Source organism: Entelurus aequoreus, linkage group LG20, assembly GCF_033978785.1.
Source record: "Entelurus aequoreus isolate RoL-2023_Sb linkage group LG20, RoL_Eaeq_v1.1, whole genome shotgun sequence".
Lineage (NCBI taxonomy): Eukaryota > Metazoa > Chordata > Actinopteri > Syngnathiformes > Syngnathidae > Entelurus > Entelurus aequoreus.
This window is the reverse complement of record NC_084750.1, coordinates 42667801-42687800: the sequence shown is the minus strand read 5'-3', so window position 1 is coordinate 42687800 and position 20000 is coordinate 42667801. Positions and strand designations below refer to the sequence as shown.

The window sequence follows — 20000 nt, the reverse complement described above, 5'->3', positions numbered from 1 at the left end:
GGAAGCACAAATACGCCCTCTTTATTAATCAGAAGTGCACGTTTTTTGCCATTTTTTCCTTTCCACACTGTTTCTGCTTGTATGCGTGCATGTGTGCGCGTTTTGACACATCCACATGAGCCTGGGCTCTGTACGCCACGCCCGCACGGCAGCATGCAGATGGAAAAAAAAGCACTGGTATTTGTCAAAGGCCCTATAGTATTGTATTTAATTAAACAGTACCGCAGTACTTAATTAGTACCAATACACCAGAGCTGGGCAAAGATTTTAAATCGGGGGCCACATTGAGAGAAAAAATGTGTTTGTGTGTATAAATGATATATACCGTATTTTTCAGACTATAAGTCACAGTTTTTTCATAGTTTGGCCGGGCTCCAGTGCGACTTATATATGTTTTTTTCTTTTTTATTATGCATTTTGGGCAGGTGCGACTTATACTCCGGTGCGACTTATACTCCGAAAAATACGGTACACATTTAGCTGTAAAAATCTGCTGTACAGTATGTGTGTTTGGGTCCCTTTTTTTAATCATTTATGAATACTAATACCAAAAGTCACAATGTCCGATAGAATTCTAAAAAAGTTATGACAGACCACCTAAAAAAAAAACGGAATGGAATCTTAGTTTTTTACTGAATGGGACACCCAAAATGTACATTTAAAATAAAGAAAGTGGTATTTACAATATTAACTATGAACAATAAAACACTGAATATTAACAACACATGAACATCTTTTACTTCTCAGACCAGCTCCTCGATGGACATGTTTTACAATCAAGCAAAACACAACAAAAATTTACCGAACAGCAAAATATGAATGCAAAGTGTAATAAACACCTGCAATATGATATATTATCACTTTCATGCAGAAATTTGTTGTAAAAATTTGCTTACGCATCTGTTCATGACACATGCGTTTGGGGCTGGCTGCTCTGAAGACAAACCCCGCCCCCTCTGCTTTGTTCCTGGTCTGAGCTGCTGTGACGTAGATTCTATAACACTCAAAAGCGCAGATTTCAACCATTGAAATACTTTCTATAGTTCAAGACGTAAGGTCATTTAAAAACAGCACCGCACATCATAATGGTGGCTACAGTTTTGATGTTAAAGGTCGAAAAAAGTTATGTAGAACGTCCGGCGGGCCGGATTGGAAATCTTAATGGGCCGCATGTGGCCCACGGGGCGTATTTTGCCCAGGTCTACAATACACCCTACATCCATAGTCCGGGAAAGAGTATACAGTCGTGGTCAAAAGTTTACATAACATCATGTCATGGCTGTCTTGAGTTTCCAATCATTTGTACAACTCGTATTTTTTTGTGATGTAGTGATTGGAGCACATACTTGTTGCTCACAAAAAACATTCATGAAGTTTGCTTCTTTTAAGAATTTATTATGGCTCTACTGAAAATGTGAGCAAATGTGCTGGGTCAAAAGTATACATACAGCAATGTTAATATTTGCTTACATGTCCCTTGGCAAGTTTACCTGCAATAAGGCGATTTTGGTAGCCATCCACAAGCTTCTGCTTGAATTTTTGACCACTCCTCTTGACAAAATTGGTGCAGTTCAGCTAAATTTGTTGGTTTTCTGACATGGACTTTTTTCTTCAGCATTGTCCACACATTTAAGTCAGGACTTTGGGAAGGCCATTCTAAAACCTTCATTCTAGCCTGATTTAGCCACTCCTTTACCACTTTTGACGTGTGTTTGGGGTCATTGTCCTGTTGGAACACCCAACTGCGCCCAAGACCCAAGCTGATGATTTTAGCTTGTCCTGAAGAATTTGGAGGTAATCCTCCTTTTTCATTGTCACATTTACTCTCTGTAAAGCACCAGTTCCATTGGCAGCAAAACAGGCCCAGAGCATAATACTACCACCACCATGCTTGACGGTAAACATGGTGTTCCTGGGATCAAAGGCCTCACTCTTTCTCTTTCAAACATATTGCTGGGTATTTTGGCCAAACAGCTCAATTTTTGTTTCATCTGACCACAGAACTTTCCTCCAGAAGGTCTTATCTTTGTCCATGTGATGTCAATACCCAACAATATGTTTGGAGGAGAAAAGGTGAGGCCTTTAATCCCAGCAACACCATACCTACCGTCAAGCATGGTGGTGGTAGTATTATGCTCTGGGCCTGTTTTGCTGTCAATGGAACTGGTGCTTTACAGAGAGTAAATGGGACAATGAAAAAGAAGGATTACCTCCAAATTCTTCAGGACAAGCTAAAGTCATCAGCCTGGAGGTTGGGTCTTGGGCGCAGTTGGGTGTTCCAACAGGACAATGACCCCAAACACACCTCAAAAGTGGTAAAGGAATGGCTAAATCCGGCTAGAATGAAGGTTTTAGAATGGCCTTCCCAAAGTCCTGACTTAAACATGTGGACAATGCTGAAGAAACAAGTACATGTCAGAAAACCAACACATTTAGCTGAACTGCAGCAATTTTGTCAAGAGGAGTGGTCAACAATTCCAGCAGAAGCTTGTGGATGGCTACCAAAAGCGCCTTATTGCAGGTAAACTTGCCAAGGGACATTGCTGTTTGTATACTTTTGTTCACATTTTCAGTAGACCCATAATAAATTCATAAAAGAAGCAAACTTTATGAATGTTTTTTGTGACCAACAAGTATGTGCTCCAATCACTACATCACAAAGAAATAAGAGTTGTAGAAATGATTGTAAACTCGCGACAGCCATGACATGATGTTCTTTACAAGTGTATGTCAACTTTTAACCACGACTGTATGTCGGTAAGCTAATACATAATTGTTGATAGTCTAAAAGCAAGATTGGAGCTGTATTCACTCCTGCAATGTGCACAATTAGGATCTTAAATCCCATTGTCCTATTTTACGGGTGTGTTCATGCACTTTTACCAGCTGGGCCCATATGTCTGACTCCCATGGGTGCTGCACCACCCTGAAGTCACACAGAGCATGCGCTCCATGTCAGTTTGCCAGAACTTCTCATCACCACAGATGCTACTTGGCTCCCTGGAGAACTGAGAGCGGCGGCTGTGTTGCTGAGACTGGTCCTCCCAAAGGACCTAATGGGTGCACACTTACCACGCTCCGCACATTTCCTTCGGGCCAGAGGAAGCGGGTGCACGCAGAGGTCCCTCCTTTTCTCTGCGCTTTTCAAAATATTATGAAAGCATGTTTTTTTCCAGAAATTCTTGTGCCTCGCTCTACATTCATGGTGCATGTTGTCATTATGTCTCCCACACTGGTGGATATTCAGCTATTCAGACTGAATAGGAAATAGTACAATGGAAATCTGCCAGTTTTAGGTGATTACAGGAGGGGAAACAATATGTTCGGCTCAATGTATGCTGGAAATTCTACCGATTTTTAGTAGTCAGACATGTTTGAACCCACAAAATGGCATGGTTCTGACAGCACTGACATGGACACCCAGCGTGAGGTAATGATTGGCAACTATAACCACTAAAAATTCACACTTCATGACTGAAAAAGCGTTTGATGACAAGACATGTGGCGCTTCAATAACTCATGTCATCCTGCACGTTTTTGCTGGGAAACCCTTTTTTTTTTTTTGGTCCTTTTTTCCTGTTTTTCCCAGATTTTGCTCTCCACAATAAACAAAAAAAAGTCAAGTCCGAGCTTGACACTTTCAGCAGATCACATACTGTGCGATATGCGAAGTGAAGTGAATTATATTTATATAGCGCTTTTTCTCAAGTGACTCAAAGCGCTTTACATAGTGAAACCCAATATCTAAGTTACATTTTTAAACCAGTGTAGGTGGCACTGGGAGCAGGTGGGTAAAGTGTCCCATTGGGTTGAGTTTTTCCTTGCCCTGATGTGGGATCGTTGTGGCTTGTGCAGCCCTTTGAGACACTCGTGATTTAGGGCTATATAAATAAACATTGATTGATTGATTGATGTGAATGTTGTCTGTCTATCTGTGTTGGCCCTGCGATGAGGTGGCGACTTGTCCAGGGTGTACCCCGCCTTCCGCCCGATTGTAGCTGAGGTAGGCTCCAGAATAAACGGTAGAAAATGGATGGGTGGATGGATGATTGATTGCCCAAGGACACAACGGCAGTGACTATGATGGCGGGAGCGGGAATCGAACCTGCAACCCTGAAGTTGCTGGCACGGCCCCTCTACCAACCGAGCTATGCCGCCCCATGTGCCCCACAGACCGGCTTACCTGTGGCGGTGGGGGCGCGGTTATGGGCATGGTCACCATGTTGTCATTTGCATAATTTGCTATGATGGTATGATTTTCTTTAAAAAGGCTCACAAAAAGTACATATACATTTAAAACAAATCTGTTTTTATTAATTAGTATTAACATATATTTTTGTGTTGTTTTGCCGTATTTTTAATTGTTGCTGCTTTTTTTGTGTTTACAGACTTTTAATGACTTTTTAAATTAAAAATGTAGCATATTGTTATTGTGTTATTATAAAATGTACTCGTGTTCAGAGTATCCCTCGGTGTCCTGTTGCTCCAGTTGGACTTTCTCTTCTTAAAAGCCGCCAGTGTTCTGTTAATATTTGCATTTTGTAGATGGCGGGTATATCTGCAATATATATACAAATCATGTCCACATCACAGACATGCTGACAACGCTCCAGACAGTCAAAATGGCTTAAATTTTGTTTACATCCGGTTTCGGCAACATGGTTTTCAGTGATCTAAGTCCCTTTTCGGTGGTCAAGTTTTCGGTACATCACTTGTCAATAGTGCGTAAATAATAGGCTGTATGTATAAATTTATACTGTAACGACCAGTTAATGTTAATGTTTTATGTTCGTGTGGTTTGGACCGTCTGAGCCTGGAAAGGTGATAGGTGGGGAATAAGGAAGTGTTGTTGTGTGTCCGGCGAAGCGAGGACTCACGAGACGAAAGTGTTTGCACGGGACATAAAACCTGTTGGAACTGTGCCGTTGTTTATCATAAGATTGGTAATAAAAGTTAAAAATAGAACATAATGTCATGGCTGTCTTGAGTTTCCAATCATTTCTACAACTCTTATTTTTTTGTGATAGTGATTGGAGCACATACAAAAAACATTCATGAAATTTGCTTCTTTTATGAATTTATTATGGGTCTACTGAAAATGTGAGCAAATGTGCTGGGTCAAAAGTATACATACAGCAATGTTAATATTTGCTTACATGTCCCTTGGCAAGTTTACCTGCAATAAGGCGCTTTTGGTAGCCATCCACAAGCTTCTGCTTGAATTTTGGACCACTCCTCTTGACAAAATTGGTGCAGTTCAGCTAAATGTGTTGGTTTTCTGACATGGACTTGTTTCTTCAGCATTGTCCACACGTTTAAGTCAGGACTTTGGGAAAACCTTAACTCTAGCCTGATTTAGCCATTCCCTTACCACTTTTGAGGTGTGTTTGGGGTCATTGTCCTGTTGGAACACCCAACTACGCCCAAGACCCAACCTCCGGGCTGATGATTTTAGCTTGTCCTGAAGAATTTGGAGGTAATCCTCCTTTTTCATTGTCCCATTTACTCTCTCTAAAGCACCAGTTCCATTGGCAGCAAAACAGGCCCAGAGCATAATACTACCACCACCATGCTTGACGGTAGGCTTGGTGTTCCTGGGTTTAAAGGCCTCACCTTTTCTCCTCCAAACATATTGCTGGGTATTTTGGCCAAACAGCTCCATTTTTGTTTCATCTGACCACAGAACTTCCCTCCAGAAGGTCTTATCTTTGTCCATGTGATGTCAGTGGAACTTAAAATATTAACATTGCTGTATGTATACTTTTGACCCAGCAGATTTGCTCACATTTTCAGTAGAGCCATAATAAATGCATAAAAGAAGCAAAGTTTATGAATGTTTTTTGTGACCAACAAGTATGTGCTCCAATCACTACATCACAAAAAAATAAGAGTTGTAGAAATGATTGGAAACTTGTGTGTATTGCGACTGTACATGAAAAAGTGAGGGCCACCAAATACGTTTTGCTTCGGGCCTCAATTTAGCTAGGAGTGGCCCTGGAAGCGGGACTCTGTAAACTAGCTCCACCTCAGTTCATCTGAAGAGGGTTTTTCGGGGGGGTGGAGGGAAGCAAAAAGAATCAGTTTGCCCAGAGGTGAGGCAGGGAGGGATGGCTTTACGGAGCAGAAGGACGGCGGTTGAGAAGAGGAGAAGGAGTTTAGTGCTGAGGCGAGCAAGGAGAGGACAAGGAGAGACTGAGGCTGGAATGCACGGCTCATTGAAATGCACGGGACATGGCGGCTGCAGCTGCACCTATCAAATCACCGCTCCTGGCTCTCATAGCGAACACCACCCTAACTGCCCCTGCACACCCACACACACACACACATATGTCACACCATGCATGTACACACACACACACTTACACAACATAATGCCGTGCACGTGGCTTTGAGCGGAGTGGATGGTGTCACTGCGGTGGTCTCCTAAAGAGCAGGGCCGGAGCCTCCGGTCTGTTCTGCAGTGCCGTTGTGCCCCCACCCCCCACCCCACCCCCCACCTCCCGGGCGCCAATATCCTCTCTCTGCATTGCCTCTGACTGCACCCTGCTCGCCTCCACTGACTCACCAACATCACACTCTTCTTATGCAACACCCCCACCTGCCATCTTGGCATAGGCCGCACTTCAAATCACATGTCTAGTAACTACCGTTTTACATTGGATTCAATATGTTAGCAATCCTGACTCCTTTTGTGTGTGTGTTCAAATGTGATGATAGATGTTAGTTGCTTAAAGAAAGCACGTTTGAATCTAACATTTAACACTGAGCTGTACTCTCCACTTATTACCTTGTTTTCCTGCACTTCTGGGTCTCATTTGCAAGTACTGTATATTCTATTAATATTATATACTATTATATACTATACTATTATATCATGTTTTCCTACACTTCTGGGTCTTATTTGCAAGTACTGTATATTCTATTAATATTATATACTATTATATACTATACTATTATATCATGTTTTCCTGCACTTCTGGGTCTCATTTGCAAGTACTGTATATTCTATTAATATTATATACTATTATATACTATACTATTATATCATGTTTTCCTACACTTCTGGGTCTCATTTGCAAGTACTGTATGTTGTATTAATATTATATACTATTATATACTATAATATTATATAATGTTTTCCTGCACTTCTGGGTCTCATTTGCAAGTACTGTATATTCTATTAATATTATATACTATACTATTATATAATGTTTTCCTGCACTTCTGGGTCTCATTTGCAAGTACTGTATATTCTATTAATATTATATACTATACTATTATATAATGTTTTCCTGCACTTCTGGGTCTCATTTGCAAGTACTGTATATTCTATTAATATTATATACTATTATATACTATACTATTATATCATGTTTTCCTACACTTCTGGGTCTCATTTGCAAGTACTGTATGTTCTATTAATATTATATACTATTATATACTATACTATTATATAATGTTTTCCTGCACTTCTGGGTCTCATTTGCAAGTACTGTATATTCTATTAATATTATATACTATACTATTATATAATGTTTTCCTGCACTTCTGGGTCTCATTTGCAAGTACTGTATATTCTATTAATATTATATACTATTATATACTATACTATTATATAATGTTTTCCTGCACTTCTGGGTCTCATTTGCAAGTACTGTATATTCTATTAATATTATATACTATTATATACTATACTATTATATAATGTTTTCCTGCACTTCTGGGTCTCATTTGCAAGTACTGTATATTCTATTAATATTATATACTATACTATTGTATAATGTTTTCCTGCACTTCTGGGTCTCATTTGCAAGTACTGTATATTCTATTAATATTATATACTATTATATACTATACTATTATATAATGTTTTCCTGCACTTCTGGGTCTCATTTGCAAGTACTGTATATTCTATTAATATTATATACTATTATATACTATACTATTATATAATGTTTTCCTGCACTTCTGGGTCTCATTTGCAAGTACTGTATATTCTATTAATATTATATACTATTATATACTATACTATTATATAATGTTTTCCTACACTTCTGGGTCTCATTTGCAAGTACTGTATATTCTATTAATATTATATACTTTAATATTATATAATGTTTTCCTGCACTTCTGGGTCTCATTTGCAAGTACTGTATATTCTATTAATATTATATACTATTATATACTATACTATTATATAATGTTTTCCTACACTTCTGGGTCTCATTTGCAAGTACTTTATATTCTATTAATATTATATACTATACTATTATATCATGTTTTCCTACACTTTTGGGTCTCATTTGCAAGTACTGTATGTTCTATTAATATTATATACTATTATATACTATACTATTATATCATGTTTTCCTACACTTCTGGGTCTCATTTGCAAGTACTGTATGTTCTATTAATATTATATACTATACTATTATATAATGTTTTCCTACACTTCTGGGTCTCATTTGCAAGTACTGTATGTTCTATTAAAAAGTTAAAGTTAAAGTACCAATGATTGTCACACACACACTAGGTGTGGCGAAATTATTCTATGCATTTGACCCATCACCCTTGATCACCCCCTGGGAGGTGAGGGGAGCAGTGAGCAGCAGCGGTGGCCGTGCCCGGGAATCATTTTTGGTGATTTAACCCCCAATTCCAACCCTTGATGCTGAGGGCCAAACAGGGAGGTAATGGCTCCCATTTTTATAGTCTTTGGTATGACTCGACTCGGCTTGGTATTTGACATATGTTAACTGTTAGCATGTTAACATTAACATGTTAACTTTTTTAGCTAATTTTTCAACCGTTTACCACAGTCTTATAATTTGGTACTTGACATATGTCAACTGTTAGCATGTTAACATTAACATGTTAACTTTTTTAGCCAATTTTTCAATCATTTACCCCAGAGTCTTATAACTTGGTACTTGACACATTTTTCCAATGGTACACCTCTGACCCGTATAACTTGGAGTGTGACACATGCTAACTGTCAGCATGCAAATATTTTTTTGTTGCAAATTCTTTTAGCCGTGTATCACAGATTCATACGACTCAGTACTTGAGGTGAGTTAACCCTTTGCATGCCGACGTGAGCTCTTCAGTTCCATTCCAGCGGCGTTAATAAGGATACAATGTTATGCAGAGGTGTACTTACAACAATTTTGTAGACAAATGATGCCATTTAGAGTGTGGTGGGGGGAGGACTTATTGTATTCTCCCCTGAACGCAGAGATGAATGAACATCACACACTCATGGGAGAAGACTGGTCCGCCTCATTAGGAGGGAGATTTCATTGGGAGGCCAATCAGCATTGATCGCAGCTGGCGTGCGGACGGAAGTTCCTTTCTTCGCCTGTCAGATTTGTCGCCCGGCGCCCGTTTGTTTACCACCAAACACAACCCGGCTCCATCTCAAAGTGGGTCGCTTTGATAAGTAGCGGCCTACAGATAAAAGCCCCCCAGCATATCTGTTTCCAGGCATTGAAAGGTCACTGACAGCACTCATCAAAGAATTGATCATCTTAATGAACGTCACGCTTATATTTCACACGCTACTTCCAGGATTCAATCACCTCAGCTGACAGTGATGAGTTACAGCCTTTCTCAACGCACGCATCTCCATTGTTTGTGCAATATTCACAAATGTAATCGAGGAAACAAGCAAAATGCGTGCTGTGATTTTAGTCCCTGCTGTAGATGTCTCAGCCAAGGCCACGTTTTCCTGCCTAGCGTGTTTTCCGGAGTCATATTTATTTTTATTTTTTTCTAAATGTAAAACACTTCCTTGTGTTGGCCGACATACAAGTACCGTGTATTCCGGACCATAGCGTGCACCAGATTAAAAGGCGCATTAAAGGAGTCATATTATTATAATATTTTTAACATGTGATGGTGGTTCTTTGGTGAAAATGTTGCATAGATGATGTTTTACACATCATCTTCAAGTCACTTTCTGACAGTCGCTTCAGGATGCGCCGTTTTGTGGGCGGGTCTTATTTACGTGGCTCACCTTCGACAGCGTCTTCTCCCCGTCATCTTTGTTGTAGCGGTGTGGCGTGCAAGGACGGGAGTGGAAGAAGTGTCAAAAGATGGCGCTAACTGTTTTAATGACATTCAGACTTTACTTCAATCAATAACAGAGCAGCATCTCCTCAACAAGGCCGGAAATGTGTCCCGTGAAAAACTGTCCGACCGGAACTGTAATAACTAAAGTTCCTTGGGTGAATAATGTAAAGTCACTACACCGGTATGTTTTAGCGCTTTCATGGCGAGTTTACTGACAGATATAAGTAAGGACTTTACACTACTTTATATTAGAAATTGCAATAGCGGAGGATGAATGTCACATAACAAGAAGATAGAGAAAAAGAAGAAGCTTATCGACTACGGTGTCGGCACGGACTACAAAGGCGGACGAGCGCAATTTTTCAGGATTCATGCAGATCCCAAATACAGATCAGCAGGTACCAGAAGGTAAAAAAAGTTGGTTTTGCATAATATTGCGAAACAAAACGCCAGATATGTCTTACCTTATACACACACCATAATACTCCTACGTTGAAGCACAGTACAATCCATCAAGTGGTGTGGCTTCATAGCTTACCAAAGTCCTACTAAAACATTTTGATAGATTTTTGAGCGCCGTGTGTAATGTTCTATATTTTCAATGGAACATTTAAAGTGTTGGTGTTGTTTACTTGAGTCATATTTCCATCATATTGCAGTCTACACTTACCTCTTATGTTTGACTGCCGTCTACTGGTCACACTTGTCATTACACCATGTACCAAATAAAATGGCTTCGAGGTCGGTAAGCAAAACCAGAAATATCTGTACGTTAGGCGCACCGGGTTCTAAGGCGCACTGTGTTTTGAGGGGAAAAAATGGATTTTAAGTGTGTCTTATAGTCCGAAAAATACGGTATTTGCCGTCAACTGGTGGCTGAAAGAACGAGATGCTCAATTTGACTCCATGTTTTTAAGCCTAGGAAATGAGCGCTTTGTTTCTTTGCATTTATTTCTTCAGCAGCGCAACATGGAACATAACATGCTGTTCTAAAGACCTCTGAATATTTATTTTTCAAAACTCATTTTTTACACACAAAAAAGAAACGTCTATTTTTGTTTTAATATCAGTGAAATAACGTGTAGATATCGCATTTCTATTTCCTTCTCAGTTGTTTGCCGACTTACCCAAACTTTGGTGACTGGTGTGTGTGTGAGTGACAGGAAGGAAAGCTCCGACTCGATTGGGGAGAAGTCATAAGGCACTACCTGTTATAGTGATGGAACAATCTATGAAAAAAATCTAATGTGTCGGTCAGACCATTTTTCTCTTTTTTTACAACTCAGTTCGGAGCGGGATTGTGCGTAGTTCTGATTGCGCAACGTGAAGCGAAGAAGAAGCAAGAGTTGAGAAGGCATTCATGTTAGGAATATGGCTAACTGTTTTTTTAACTGTGGCACTATAGATCTCTTGTATGGAATAACTTTGGGTTCTCCAGAAGTCCCCGCGATATTTATCTTGTTTACCGACGTCCCGGTTTGTGATGTTTTTGTGTGGATATAAAATATTGTGGCTTTTGCCAGATGTCGATAGGATCACTTCAATAAAAAGACTGTAAACCTGCTTAATTGACAATAATTAAACGTCGTCAAGAAGCGTGTTTTATCAACTTTGTATTTGTGTTGTAGAATGTTGGTTGGGAAAGGAACAAAGTTCAGTGGTCAAATCAACGTCAGAACCTGACATTGAATACACGTTGTCGAAAAGCATGTTGTTTCAAGTTTATGTTTGTGTTGTAGAATATTGGTTGGAAAATAACCAGATTTCAATGGTCAAATCAACGTCAGAAACTAACATTGATTCAACGTCTTCAAAAAGTGTGTTTCAACATTGTATTTGTGTTGCAGAATATTGGTTGGGATATTACCAAGATTCAATGGACACATCAACGTCACAACCCAACATTGATTCTGTCAGGCTTGGTCAAAAATAGGACTCAGATGCACAGTCGGGAACAATCCGGCAGGCTTTTATTTTGACAGCTGCTTTTCACCTCCTGAGTCAGGGCAATACAACCTAAGCTATAATCTGACTACTCGGCGAAAAAGGTTCCACAAAAAAAAAGGACAACCGAAAATCACTCCGAAAGGAGGAAACAAAAATATCCATCGCAAACTATACTTAGCGCAGGATATAATCTATGAAATGTATCAATAACAAAAGACGCTCCAAAAGGAGAGAGAAACAATTGCTATAACACTTCTTCACTGTTCCTTATCTATAAAAATAGCTAACCAAAAATGTCACTCAAAGAATTGAGGAAAAAGGAGAACTGTAAGAAAAACTGAAACTCACCACTTCGGCTGCAAAACTATATAACCAAAAATCACTCTGCTTCGGAGGAGAAAAGTAAACTCAAAATGCCAACAAGGGAATTCAGGATCAGGATAATCAAAAAGCGAGACGAGACAATGCTTGGTCATGAAGCTAGAGAGGCACGAAACAACGAGACAATCTGGCACAGAACAAAGGGAGGCGTGGGCTTATAAGACACATGAAGGTAATGGGGAACAGGTGGAAACAATCAGGGATGATGTCAGACTGATGACACTAAAGGAAGTGACCTGAAACGAGAGGAGTTACTTTCCAAACTAAAGCATGCAATTCACAAGACAGAAAAAACCAAGACAAGACATCACTCACCGCGGTGTGACGGATTCAACGTCGTCAAAAAGCATGTTGTTTCCACAGTATGTTTGTGTTGTACAATATTGGTTGGAAATGGACAAAATTCAATTGTCAAATCAACGTAAAAACCTGACCTTGATTCAACATTGGCAAAAAGCATGTTGTTTTAAGGCTATATTTGTGTTGTAGAATATTACTTAGGAAATGACCAGATTTCAATGTCAAGTCAACGTCACAACCAGACGTTGAGAAAACGTCAAAACGTGTGTTTAAACGTTTGTGTTGTAGAATATTGGTTGGAAAATTACTAAAATGTCAGTGGTCAAATCTACGTCACAACCCAAAATTTACTAAACGTCGTCAAAAAGCATGTTGTTTCAACGTTGTATTTGGGTTGTCGAATATTGGTTGGGAAATGACAAGAATGGTCAAATCAACGTCAGAGCCTGACATTGATTCAACGTCGTCAAAATGCGTGTTGTTTCATTGTTGTTTTTGTGTTGCAAAATGTTGGTTAAGAAATGACCAAAATTCAATGGTCATAACAACGTCAGAACCCAAAATTGATTCAACGTCGTCAGAAAGTATGTTGTTTCAATGTTAGGTTTGTGTTGTCGAATATTGGTTAGGAAATGATCAGATTTCAATGGTCAAATCAACGTCACAGCCCGACATTGATTCAACGTCGTCAAAAAGTATGTTGTTTCCACGTTATGTTGTAGAATATTGGTTGGGGAAATTATCAACATTTTAATGGTGAAATCAACGTCACAGCCTGACATTGATTCAACGTCGTCAAAAAGCATGTTGTTTCCACGTTATGTTGTAGAATATTGGTTGGGGAAATTATCAACATTTTAATGGTGAAATCAACGTCACAGCCCGACATTGATTCAACGTCGTCAAAAAGCGGGTTTCAATGTTGTATTTGTGTTGTAGAATATTGGTTGGGAAATGACAAGCATTCAATGGTCAAATCAACGTCAGAACCCGACATTGATTCAACGTCGTCAAAATGTGTGTTGTTTCTAGGTTGTATTTGTGTTGCAAAATATTGGTTAAGAAATGACCAAAATTCAATGGTCATAACAACGTCAGGACCCAAAATTGATTCAACGTCGTCAGAAAGTATGTTGTTTCAATGTTAGGTTTGTGTTGTCGAATATTGGTTAGGAAATGATCAGATTTCAATGGTCAAATCAACGTCACAGCCCGACATTGAGTAAACGTCGTCAAAAGGCGGGTTTCAATGTTGTATTTGTGTTGTAGAATATTGGTTGGGAAATGACAAGAATTCAATGGTCAAATCAACGTCAGAACCCGACATTGATTCAACGTCATCAAAAAGCATGTTGTTTTAACGTTGTATTTGTGTTGTAGAATATTGGTTGGGAAATGACCAGATTTCAATGGTCAAATCAACGTCAGAACCCAACATTGCTTCGACGTCGTCAAAAAAGCATGTTGTTTTAACGTTGTATTTGTGTTGTAGAATGTTGGTTTGGAAAATGACCTAAATGCAATGGTGAAATCGAGGCTGTAACCCAACACTAAGCGTGGTCAAAAAGCGTGTTGTTCCACGGTTATGTTTGAGTTGCTCAACGTCAGGACCTAACTCAACAAGTTGTCAACGTTGTTTCAACGTCTTGTCTCTGCTGGCATAACGGTGCAGACCTAGCTATTACAGCACAACCGACACGACACATAGAGCAACTTCCTGTAAGCAAGCGGAAGTGTCTGACCATTTCCTGGGGAACTCAACAAAAATCAAATTTTTTTACATTCAGTTTTACATTTTTACATAGCTTAGGGTCACTGCAACACCCTTGATTGATTGATTGACTGATTGATTGATTGATTGATTGATTGATTGATTGATTGATTGATTGATTGAAACTTGTATTAGTTGATTGCACAGTACAGTACATATTCCGTACAATTGACCACTAAATGGTAACACCCGAATAAGTTTTTCAACTTGTTTAAGTCGGGGTCCACGTTCATGGTAGCTGGCTTAACTACATACAGGTGCCTTGAGTCTGAGACCTCTGCTTTAAACACATTTAGGGAACAGTCTTGGATTGGATTGGAAGAAGCTGAGGTGTCACATGTTATGCTTCAAAGCCTCCACCCGCCTTTGAGCTTCTGCGACAGACAGTCACGGGGGATGTGCAGAAAATTCCTATATTTTGTACACGTGGATTTCCGTCATGTTTTATACATATCGCCGGTTGCTCGTATCAAACATACAGATATGAACAATTTGCATGATTTATGCTAATCCCCGTGTCATTCTCTTGCTCGGGATGCTCACCCGTGGATTGGAGGCCATTGAGCATAAATTGAATCACAGGAAATGGTGTTAAACGTATTCAACAATACACCGGAAGGACATTTGCAAATTCAGCGAGCGACACACCTGACATTGTGGGATTTCCTCAGGCAATAAATCCCACTTAGTGTGCGCGCCAAGCATGATGAAGGCAAACACTTGTAATCAGTTGTGAACGCAGTTGAACCCGCCGTTGTTCTGCCCCTACTGGCGCTACAGCCTTTTTGTGCAAGGGAATGCAAACAGCGGCACTCACATGGACTGAAGTGGACAAAGAGCACGGAGGTTAATTCCTGTTTTTAATTGCAAAATATTTTTTTGACGCTGAATTGATGTTACTGAATTTGTTGCCTTCGAATTTTGTGAGCTGAATTTTTTGACATCAAATTACGCTGACAATTTTACAGAAAAAAAATTGTCAGTGAACTGTGTTTAAAAAGTCAGTGTGAAAAAATTCAGTGTAAAAAAAATGTTGTGTAAAAAAAAATCAATCAATCAATGTCAAAAACAATCAGTGCTGAACAATTTTGCGTTGAACGATTTGCTGCTTTCGAAAGCAAGACTCACTCCCGGTAAATTAAGACTGAAGCAATCGATCCTGTCCCTGAAGCAGCCAATGAGGTGTCAAGTTTGAAGTCACGTGACACGGGTCTTACAAAACAGCTGAAAAAAAGAAAGCTAACTGGGCAACATAATTAATATGTTCAAAAAGGTTCGTTATGTATTCTTATGTATGTACTTTTCAAATGTTATTGTGGTCAGACAATATTTTCAGTACAACAGATGGAATTTTTACCTGTATATATTTTTCTTTAAATTCGGGGCACAAATAGAGTGGGGCAGAGTCAAAACATGATTGTGAGTGTCAGGAGGCAGATTTGGACAATGCAGAACAATGATATTTTTACAAATATGTGGATGTTTTTTTACTTGGGCACAGAATTTGTTTATACTGAATTTTTATACACTAAAATGTTTTACACGTAATTTTTATACACATTTTTTGCACTGAAATTTTTACACTGAATTTTTAAACACTAGTTTTTTATACAATGAATTTTAAAACACTGTTTTTTTTATACAATGAATTTTAAAACACTGCTTTTTTATACACTGAATTTTTGAACACCGAATTTTGATACTCTGAATTTTAAAACATATAATTTTTATTCACTGAACTTTTTTGCACTGAATTTTTCATACACTGAATTAAAGAAAAATATATACACAGAATTTTTAAACACTGCATCTTTTTACACTGATTTTTTTATACATTGATTTTTTTTTACACAGAATTTTTTTAACACAGAATTTTTAAACAATATTTTTTTATACAATGAATTTTAAAACACTGCTTTTTTTATACACTGAATTTGTAAACACCAAATTGTGATACTCTGAATTCTAAAACATATAATTTTTATTCACTGAATTTTTTTGCACTGAATTTTTCATACACTGAATTGAAAAAATAAAATAAAAATACACCGAAGCGTTAAACACTGCATCTTTTTACACTAATTTTTTATACAACAAATTTTAAAACACTGCTTTTTTATACACTGAATTTTGATGCTCTAAATTTTAATACATAGAATTTTTAATCACTGTCTGTTTTTACGCTGAATTTTTAAACACTTATTTTTCATACACTGAACTTTTAAACCATTTTTTACTCTGAATTTTTAAACACATCTTTTAACGCTGATTTTTTTATACACTGAATTTTTTTTACACTGGATTTTTAAAGACTAATTTTTCATACACTGAATTTTTAAACACTGAACATTTTTACTCTGAATTTTAAAACACATACGTTTTATACAAGAAATTTTAAAACACTGATTTTTTTTTTATACACTGAATTTTTAAACACCAACATTTTATACACTAAATTTTTTTTGCACTGAATTTTTATCCACTGAATTTTTTTTACACTAAATGTTTAAACACTTATTTTTATACATCAAATCTTTTTTTACACCAAATTTTTAAACCCTTTTTTTTTACACTGAATTTTTAAACACTTGTTTTTTATACACCAAATATTTTCAAACAATGAATATTTTTTACACTGAATATTTTTACACTGACTTTTTATACAATTAATTTTAAAACACTGAATTTTCATACACATAATTTTTTACACTGAATTAAAAAAAAAATGTATACACTTAATTTTTAAACACTGAACATTTTTATACTGACTTTTTATACAATTAATTTTAAAACATTCATTTTTATTTTACACTGAATTTTTATACACTGAATCTTTTTACACTGAATTTTTTTTGCACTGCATTTTTTTACGCTGAATTTTTAAACAGTTATTTTTTTATACACTAACTTTTTGAACGCTGAATTGTTATACACTGAATTTCAAAACATTTCATTTTAAAACAAGCTTTTTTTTTTAACACATTTTTTTTTCCAATGAAATTGAATAATTTGATACAAAACAATTTCCGTTCACAAAATTCAAAAGCAAAAAATTCAATTAGATAAATTCTGTGTTTAGAAAAAGCTTTCGTAACAAGGACACACATGAACCTCCTTAAATATGCAACAAATGTCGCCAGCAGGCAAATGTCAGTTGACATCTGTGGAAAAAGCCTTTTGCTTGGGGCCGTTCATTAAAAAAAAGACGGCGGACAAGTCAGGAGCGGCAAGTGCTCGCTACAATATCCAACGAGTGCTTCCATTAACGACAACAAATGAACATCGTCTGTTCGTTCCCAAAACCAATCATGTTTTTTTTTCTGCTCCGCTTCCATCACGTGACTCTCCAGTGACCTGTCCCATGAACGAGCTGCTGACGGCGTCCACGGGCGTCATCATGAGCCAGTCGCCGGGCACGGGCTTCCCTCACTTCGAGTCGTGCTCCTGGCTGGTCCGAGTGGAGGCCGGGTACAACGTCACCTTCACCATCGAGCACTTCCAGACCAGCCGGCAGTTTGACGAGCTGGAGGTCTTTGACGGTGAGTGTTTGTTTTCCTGGTGTTTGCCCAGAAATGCAATTAGCGGCATGCTCAATTAAAGCTGAAGAAGAAGCGGCGGTGACAGAACGTTTACATCTGCTTTCCGCGTTTGTGCGCAATTACGGGCGCAGTCAGCAACCCTGGCAGGCTTCTCGGAGTAAATGCTGCTCGTATACGCTGGAATTGCTGATTAGTGCATTTTATTTATATATTATCTTTTACTGCGAGGAAAGAAGCGGGCATCCTTTAACCTTGGGGCTGCTGAACCAATTATGGGCAATTTTTTTTTTTCCCCCTCAATTAGGAGAAGAGCAGTTTTAGATTTGATTCAAAGTGAAACTAAAAGCAGACTTGCTGGAAGATACACAGAAGTGGGCTGAATTTAACTTGTTTCAACATAGAATTTAGTGAAATCGCAATAAAAGCGTGACAGTGCAAGGCGGGTATTTTAGGACACTTCAACAATAGAAATTTAAAAAAAAAAAATATATATATATATATATTGTATACTATTATATACTATTATATAATGTTTTCCTGCACTTCTGGGTCTCATTTGCAAGTACTGTATATTCTATTAATATTATATACTATTATATACTATACTATTATATAATGTTTTCCTACACTTCTGGGTCTCATTTGCAAGTACTGTATGTTCTATTAATATTATATACTATTATATACTATACTATTATATAATGTTTTCCTGCACTTCTGGGTCTCATTTGCAAGTACTGTATATTCTATTAATATTATATACTATTATATACTATACTATTATATAATGTTTTCCTGCACTTCTGGGTCTCATTTGCAAGTACTGTATATTCTATTAATATTATATACTATACTATTATATAATGTTTTCCTACACTTCTGGGTTTCATTTGCAAGTACTGTATATTCTATTAATATTATATACTATTATATACTATACTATTATATAATGTTTTCCTACACTTCTGGGTCTCATTTGCAAGTACTGTATGTTCTATTAATATTATATACTATTATATGCTATACTATTATATAATGTTTTCCTACACTTCTGGGTCTCATTTGCAAGTACTGTATATTCTATTAATATCATATACTATTATATAATGTTTTCCTACACTTTTGGGTCTCATTTGCAAGTACTGTATGTTCTATTAATATTATATACTATACTATTATATAACGTGTTCCTGCACTTCTGGGTCTCATTTGCAAGTACTGTATGTTCTATTAAAAAGTTAAAGTACCAAAGATTGTCACACACACGTGAGTTGTGGCGAAATTATTCTCTGCATTTGACCCATCACCCTTGATCACCCCCTGAGAGGTGAGGGGAGCAACGAGCAGCAGCGGTGGTCGTGCCCGGGAATCATTTTTTTGGTGATTTAACCCCCAATTCCAACCCTTGATGCTGAGTGCCAAGCAGGGAGGTAATGGCTCCCATTTTTATAGTCTTTGGTATGACTCGGCCGGGGTTTTGGCACAGGCCGCATCCCGCCGGATTCGTGTAAAATCCAACAGTGCTGCCACGTTACAGTAACTAGTTTACACGAGGCGTCACGCCTGGTTGCCGACTCGACACTTGGTTATCACTCCAGCAGCACCGAGAGCGGACTCAGCCAAACTACATGTTGCCATTTTCAACGGCAAAAAAGGAATTAACTAAAAAAAAAAAAAAAAAAAAAAAACTTCCAAGTCAAGTAAGGCTCCACTTTTCCAGAAATGCGCTAGCATGATGCTAATATACATTTGCTTTGCTGTTGACATGCTACTGATTAGCATTAGTAACTTTACATGGCGATTTCAACACTTAGAGTACAAATTTGTTGCCTGAAAACTACAACTAAGATGCAATCAAACAGCCGGTGCGTAATAAGTGCAATACTTACAGTATTAACACTTTTTGAGGCACAACAACAAAAAAACATAAACTATACACATATATACATCTAAATTGTAATGCCTGCAAATGAGATAATAAATACAAATGA

General features: G+C 37.8%; 1 protein-coding gene across 2 annotated transcripts in view; it reads left to right on the top strand.

The window, feature by feature from the left end:
- csmd2 (CUB and Sushi multiple domains 2) overlaps positions 1-20000 on the top strand; it is a 691992-nt gene that overhangs the window by 534744 nt on the left and 137248 nt on the right. For both annotated transcript variants that reach the window (XR_009822205.1, XM_062030117.1), the window contains one exon: positions 17821-18009. Coding sequence is in view for 1 of the 2 variants with exons in the window: in XM_062030117.1 (XP_061886101.1) it covers positions 17821-18009 (189 nt within the window). In the remaining variant the exon portion in view is untranslated. The remainder of the gene's footprint in view (positions 1-17820; positions 18010-20000) is intronic.